At 42.4% G+C, this 7718-nt stretch overlaps 1 protein-coding gene across 3 annotated transcripts in view; it reads left to right on the top strand.

Annotated features, from left to right (window-relative positions):
* ATRN (attractin) overlaps positions 1-7718 on the top strand; it is a 128514-nt gene that overhangs the window by 54010 nt on the left and 66786 nt on the right. For all 3 annotated transcript variants that reach the window (XM_057385316.1, XM_057385315.1, XM_057385318.1), the window contains exons 11-15: positions 854-938; positions 2298-2518; positions 3697-3818; positions 4322-4460; positions 6381-6562. In XM_057385316.1, coding sequence (XP_057241299.1) covers positions 854-938; positions 2298-2518; positions 3697-3818; positions 4322-4460; positions 6381-6562 — 749 coding nt within the window. The remainder of the gene's footprint in view (positions 1-853; positions 939-2297; positions 2519-3696; positions 3819-4321; positions 4461-6380; positions 6563-7718) is intronic.

The raw sequence follows: 7718 nt of genomic DNA, 5'->3' as shown, positions 1-7718 counted from the left end.
CTCGTATTAAAGAATCTTAAGAATATTTGAGGGCTCTGTAGATTTTTACAGCAGATTGACTTTTCTGTTTTAATTGCGTAAATTGCATCCAAGTGCCTTTGGGACATTGGCCCCCAAGGTGATCCATTCCCTTTATGAAGTTTAAGTGATGTGAATTGGACTGACTTTTCCTACTTTTGTATCTTTGCTCAGTGGATTAGATGCTTCCTGGTTTATTTTTTCCTCTCATGCTTCCCAAAGGAAAAAAATTACCTGAGAAACTAAGTAAAACATGAAGCAGAACTTATAAATGTTATGCTAATAGAAAAAGATGGAATAATCTAACATTGTATTAAAAGAAAAAAACAGCCACAAATCCTTAAGCTATGATGACTGTAAAATATTTTTGAAAACATGGGTATCTGCCCTCTAGGAACATAATTGCAGTGGAAAAAGTAAAAAAAAGATAAGCCTCTGTTCTCAGTGATACTGGTTTGGGGCAAAACTGCAAATAATTCACATATAAACAGATAAAACCAGAACTTGTTACCTGGTGAAAAATTCTACTAGTAAAAGAAAAAAAGCAGCTTCTTCTTGTCCTTTCTCTGGAGCAGAGCCCGGGTCCCCTGGCTGTCCCCTCCTGTCAGGAGTTGTGCAGAGCCACAAGGTCCCAAATGATCCCCTTTGCTCCAGGCTGAGCCCCTTTCCAGCTCCCCCAGGATTCTCCAGACCCTGCCCTGGAGGCTCCAGCCCCTCACTGTCTTTACTGAAGGATGGCACGAATTTGGGGATCCTCCAGGAAGAAATGCGCTGTGTGAATTTCTTGTTCATTATACAGAGCAGTGTTTCTGAAACGAGTGTTTTTCCCTTGTAGCTTGTGATCGATGGTCTGTTCTTCCTCGCCCGGGTCTCCATCACGATGTGAACAGGTTTGGACACTCTGCTGTGCTGTATAACAGGTGAGCAGGGAGAATGTGTTGGTTTTACTTGGCCCAGTTTTTGGAGGTGGGGGGGCCAAAAAGATGGCGCCTGTGAGAAGCTTCTGGAGGCTTCCACCATGTCCATCATCCTCAGAGCCAACAACAATTGGCTCTGCTGGACATGGTGGAAGCCTCCAGAAGCTTCTCACAGGCGCCATCTTTTTGGCCCCCCCACCTCCAAAAACTGGGCCAAGTAAAACCAACACAGAGGCTTACTTCATTTTTCAAGAATTTGATTTTTGTTTCATTTTTTTAATATATGTTTCTGTTTTTCATCTGTTTCGTAATTGTGCATTTCAAATGATTTCACATTTATTGCTTAGCTGCATTGGCAGCATTTATCTGCAAATCTGAATTTCCCTCAAGCTTTTTAAATTTGTCCATGTTTCACTTTACTCACCTTATCCTGTGGGGCTGCTCTTCCCCGGGCACGTGATGTCTGGTATTTGGGTGAAATCTTCAGTGAGATTTCAGCTGTTAAGCCTTACACACTGTAGTGATATCCCTGCTTCCAGATGATCAGTTGTTACTTAATCAGTGGAACCGAGTTTGAGAAAATTTATTTCGTATGAGTCCTAAAATAGAATGAAAATAGTATTAAAAATACTTATTACTGAAACAAAGCTTCTCTTTTCAGTTGCCTTGACCCTTCTACACTTTATTTTAAAGGTGCATTGACAAATACAGAGGCACAGAATATTTTTGGGTGACATTTTAATGTAACTACTAAAATTTTATGTTTTGCCTGAAGCAGTTGTGATACTGAAGAAAGCTTATAATCCCCCATACCTCTCCCTACAAAATATTTGTTTTGGGTTTTTTTTAGTTGACACAATGACTCTGCTCAGTTGTTACCAGCCATGCGAAGTGTGGTTTTCTGACAGAGGTGTAGAGAGAGTGGCAGCACTGAATTGTTTTGTCATGGTTTCTGAACTCCGGTTTAATGCTGTTATACCACCTCCCCAAACTTTATCCTTCCTCTGTGTGGATCCTTCCTCGACATAGTGGATTACAGGAAGATCACACATTTTTGCAACATTTCATGTATAAACACATTGATCGGGTGCCCCCGAAAGTTTTGGCTGAAGGGGGAATGTTGGTTGATGACTTTGAATAGCTTTGACTCTGTGTTGAGTCTCTCTGGCTTCCCTGAAACAGTGGAATTTGACTGACCTTTGCTTTAGTGCCTCCCTTAACCAAGAGCTATTTATTTGGATTTATATATGCTGGCATGTAATAAAACACTTCCCCCAGATCTTAAATCCCATTTACCTGGAGCACTGCTCAGTCCATGAAAACAGCTGCAAGTTTTTCTCTCTTTGCTTCCATGTTGTCCAGCACGATGTATGTATTTGGAGGCTTCAACAGCCTCCTCCTGAGTGACATCCTGAAGTTCACACCTGCAAGATGTGAGGCTTTTGGCAACGAGACCTCCTGCCTGCGAGCAGGTCCTGGCATCAGGTGCGTGTGGAGTCTCAACCCTGCCCGCTGCATCCCCTGGGAAAATGCAACAATGGAGCAGCAGCAAAAAGTCTTTGAAGGCTGTCCTCCCAAGCCAGGTATGTGTCACACTCTTTCTGTTCCCTTTTCTGAAGGGTGTGCAGGGTCTTTTTTCCAAATTCTGTCATGTGTTAATTGTGTGCCATTACAAAGTCAGGCTTTAGATGGGGGATATGGTTGTGCTTTCACATGTCCTGGGATCTCTTCATCTAACCAAGTGTCATGGAGATCTGGAGATGTTTCTATCTCTTGCTCCTAAAGCTGCTTGTTCATGAGATCTTTTTCCTACCCTGCTTCTTGGACTTACTTTTCTATCCCAAGCAACCATCACCAGCAAGGAACGAGGCCTGGACCACCATTCTGTAAACGTTTGCTTCAGTTGACCTCATGAGAGCTAGGAAATTGCTGATGAGCACTGCAGGGCAAGCAAGGGCATCTGGATCTGATGGAGTTATCCTGTATCTTCGAAAGGGACAGGACGAATACTGCTTTAGGAAAAGTTACTTTATTTTTTTGGCAGGGGGTTGGAATCAGATGATCTTTAAGGTTCCTTTCGACTCAAACCAAAGAATTCTGGGATTCTATGATTTTATGTGTAGAGGGAGACGAACTGAATGGATGTTTTAAGGTCTGATTCCTGAATTTTCCCTTAGGATAATTTTAAACAACTTCATCCAGATGCATTTATTGCTCTGAATTACTTATACAACCCTTGATTCTGGAACAGATGTGCAGCCTTTAATTATTAAATAGAAACTGATGTAATGGGACATTGCTTTGCTGGGGTCTCAATATACAATAGATTTTCACAAAACACAGACAATAAATAATTAGAAAGGTGAATGGAAAGTTCAAACTTTGCATGAAAATGCTATACTTGAAGGCCAGGCTTGCAGTAAGATGGGCCTGTGGTGGGAGAGGGCTACTGTCCTTATGGAATATCCTCTCGCATAATTTCCCTGGGCATTTATGTGTCTTCGTTCATGTGCTTCCATGTCTTGGTGCATTATTTTCTGGTGGTGTGTTTTAAGGCTCTTTGGGCACTAAAAATGATTGCTGCTGTGAATAAAAGCAATTTTCTATCAGTTCACAGACATGAAAGTACCTGATTTTAGTTGCTAACAGGAAATCTACAGGCACTGGTATTTGGTTGTATCTTTTGCTGTAAATAATCAAGTTCTTAGAGCTCTGTCAGGAAATGCCTGTTTTTGGTCATGCAGGTTTTTTTCTTTAATAGTTGTAGACAATGAAAAATGTGATCAGATTACAGACTGCTACAGCTGTACAGCCAACACAAACAGCTGTCAGTGGTGTTCTGACCAGTGTATCCCAGCGCACAACAACTGCACAGAGGAACAGGTAATGGCTCTAAACACTTCCTTAGTTTAAATTTAGCCTTTGGAATAGCAAATGTTTTCATCTGTCACTGTTAGGAACCCTGTTTTGTTACTCCCAGTGCACGTCTAGCTCAAAAGTGCTGCATGCTTGGATTTTTTCAGTCTGATCCAAGGGTTTTGCATGGTATTTTCCAATAAATTTAGGAGGATGTCTGTGGGCCAGAGAAGAGGTGGAGGTGGAGGTTTTACCATGGTTAATCACATTTTGGGTTTGATATCAATAGGGCTTTCCCTAGAGAAAACAAAATAACCCTCCTGTAAAGGCTTTGGTAAGGAAAACAATCAGGTGGTGTTTTGGGGGAATGTCTCAGATAGCCAGTCCAGGCTGTGCCCTGTGCCATAGCTTTTGGATGCACAAATTGCTCTGTAGAGCTGAACTGTGATATTTAGTGTTGTAATTGTGGCTGTTATAAACCCACATTGGTTGGATATGGGAGAAAGCCTCACCTGTGCTATTTATTTTAGGTTCCTGTTACTCTCTATGACAATTGTCCTAAGGATAATCCTGCTTATTACTGTAGCAAAAAGACAAGTTGTAAAAGCTGTGCCATGGATCAAAACTGTCAGTGGGAACCCAGAAATCAGGAGTGCATTGCTTTACCAGGTAGGTACTGGTGATATAACCCAAATTCACCCAGTCCAAAAGTTGTTGGGTTGATTTTTTAATTATTTTTGTTGTTTTTACCCCCAAATCTGTAATTTTAGTGTTAAGCTGGAGTAAATAATGTTGTTTAATCATACCAGCTTTGGTATGAAACTTAATTTGTTGTAAATCCAGCAAGTCTGCTGGAATATTTTTCAGTCCCAGTTGTCTGAAGAGGGCTGTGATCACTCGTATAATTATTAGGTTGCATTTCATCTCTCCCTTTTCATTTGATAAAAGCTATTGATAATAGACATCTGCAAGATAGTAGATCTAATAATGCATGCTATTTAATTTCGGAACTAAAATTGTGCAAAGGCATAATGGCACATACTAGACCAATGAGGCAAATAACACCTGAAGTGTTTAAGGAGCATTTGCCTGTTGGAGTGTTTCCAGTGGAGCTCACAGGAGCTGGTTATTAGCGCCTTGTAGTAAATTTTTTTTTATCCCAATGACTGGGAGAGAAATACAGGATCTTCAGTGATTAACATTTGCAGGTAATAAAATACAGAGAAAAGGGGAAAAAACCATTAGACAGGACATTTTAATGGACAGGGAAAGTCTTCCCCTAGGAACCAATAGGTCTGGAAATGTCCAGGTCTGGTGTTTGCTAATCAGCAAGCGTTAAAACCTGAGGAGACCTTGAAGAAGAGTGATGAGAGTGAGGAAAACATCCTTTAGAGAGATGGATAAAGAGTTTGGTCTGTTTCATTTGATGTAGAAAAGGGGATGATTGATCATATGTGTAAAAAGTTCATTTGAAAAATTGACACTTGAGAGTTTTTTATCTGTTAAGTCTGAATTCACACTGGAAGTGCCTGTTATTTCTGTAAGGGAAATAATCACAAAGTGTAAGGARTTCTTCAGTAGTGGGTTTGTGCTCAAGATGTGGCAGGGATTAGTCCTGGAAGTTCATGCTGTGGACAGGATTAGCACAACAACCCTCTCCTGCCAAAAGGTCCCCTGACAACTGTGGATGAATAAGCGGCTTTAAGGCATCAACAAAATACAAGTTTGGTTTATTTTCCTCTTTCTCTGATGACAAGTTTGTTATTCAACATTGTAATAAGTGCTTTGATTATGTGCTGCAGATAACTAAAGGCTGATGTCAGACTTCAGCTCCCCTGAACAGATTTTCTTCTTCTCCAGTATTATTATGCATCAATATTTCTGAGCACACCACTAAGTCACACTGGTTTGGGATGGGGCTGTCAGTATTTTTTAGTGGAAGGGTTCATGGAATCATTAAGGTGGGAAAAATACCTCCAAGATCATCATTATCAAGTTCAACCTTTGTCCGAACCTCACCATGCCCCCTAAGCCACAACACCAAGGGCCACATCTGCTCGTTTTCTGAACACATCCAGGGGTGGGGACTCCACCACTGACCTGGGCAACTCCTTCCAATGCTTGGCAACACTTCCAGAAAAGAAATTTTCCCTATCACACAGCCTAAACCTTCCCTGGCACAACTTGACGGCATTTCCCCTCGTTCCTTGTGAGCAGAGCCCGACCCCCCCCGCTGTCCCCTCCTGTCAGGAGTTGTGCAGAGCCACAAGGTCCCAAATGATCCCCTTTGCTCCAGGCTGAGCCCCTTTCCAGCTCCCTCAGCCGCTGCTGGGGCTCCGTTCCCTGCCCTGGACTGGCTCCAGCCCCTCTGGGTCTCTCCTGTCCCGGAGCTGCCCCAGCCCTGGGGGTGCCCAGCGGTGCCAGTGCAGGGCATGGCCGGGCTCGGACCCTGCTGCTGGCACAGCCCGGGAGCCGCCGTTCCCTTGCCCACCTGAGCTCATGTTTGTTCATGGTTCTTTCACTACCTTGTTTTTTGGGAAGGTTGCCTTCACGTTTGGGTTTACTTTCTTTCCCCACCTTGTCTCCCAGAAAATATCTGTGGAACAAACTGGCATTTGGTTGGCAACTCCTGCCTGAGGATCACCAACGCCAAGGAGAACTACGATCATGCCAAACTGTCCTGCAGATCCAACGGTGCTTTACTGGCTTCCCTCACCACCCAGAAGAAGGTGGAATTTGTTCTGAAGGAGCTGCAGAAGGTGCAGTCTTCGGTGAGTGCTGCTCTTGTATATCTCTTGCATAATTAAGCTGTGGCTGTGGAGAAGTAAGTCCTTGCTGGGCTATTGTGTGTTCTGTACACAATGGAAATGCCTCTTAACTGAAACCAACGGATTTTCTTTCGAAATTCAGTGTACCCTCTGGGTGCTTCTGAGCTGAAATTGTAGAGAATGTAAATGGGAAAGATAAATATAAACATACCCAGTGCCTCAGAGACATCACTTTCTGTACTGGAATCACACCTGCATTTCCCCGGTGGAATACGGGATGGCAGCAGAACCCCTCCGGTGTCTTGTGCACAATATTTTATAAATAAAAGCCCCTTTGGGGCACTGGAGCTGTTTCATGTAAAGTATTGAAAGTTATTTACTCCACTCAGAAAAGCAGCTGTTTAAAATGTCGCCTTGTCATTCCGCAGAGTTGCTTGGCTTATTTGGAGTTATTTACGTGTGATTTAGTGGCAGATGCTTTTCTGTGAGGTCCAGTGAGAAGTGAATTGGATTTTTTTCCCTCTTCATGCATCAATGAAATAAATACGTATTTTTTCCAGTCCCTGGGAGAATCAGGGAGGTGTTCAGGGCAGGTTGTGTAGGTGGTGCTACAGCCCTGACAAAGAATGATGCTGTGCATCTTTTCTAAAATCCTGGATTAGGCTGGAAAACTGCTGTGGCCTGACAACACATCAGAAGAACAACTCCTGGGTCCCAGAGACCACTGTGGGAAGCATTTTCTACGGGAAAAATGAGGCTGGAGGCAATAGAATTGCTTTTTTTTTCAGGGGAGAACGTGCTTCAGTACTTAAGATTAAAATATTCCTCTGTTAAAAAAAGAACATTCCCAGCTTTGATTCCCTTTGTAATTTTAAAGTGGAAGTTCAACAACTGCAATGTTTTAAAGGGGAGTCAATTTAGCTAAGGAAAGGTAAGGTGCAACTTAAACAAGATCATTCATTAAATCTTTCGTAAAATGACAAAGCCAAGCCTGGGATAGTGTAAAAATACTTGGTTCAGACAGCTACAGGTGTTTCTGGATATTCCAGTTGTTAAGTGTAGAGTGAATTCCTAAAGACATGTGGTAACCCTTCGCTAATAGAGTTTAAATCCTTGCACTGTGTAAAAAAGAATTGTTAATTTATAGGGGTTATTTTCA

Source organism: Malurus melanocephalus, unplaced genomic scaffold, assembly GCF_030028575.1.
Source record: "Malurus melanocephalus ecotype Western Australia unplaced genomic scaffold, MMel_1.1 scaffold_809, whole genome shotgun sequence".
NCBI classification, from domain to species: domain Eukaryota; kingdom Metazoa; phylum Chordata; class Aves; order Passeriformes; family Maluridae; genus Malurus; species Malurus melanocephalus.
Note: the sequence above shows the minus strand (reverse complement) of the source record. Positions and strands in the feature narration are given on the sequence as shown.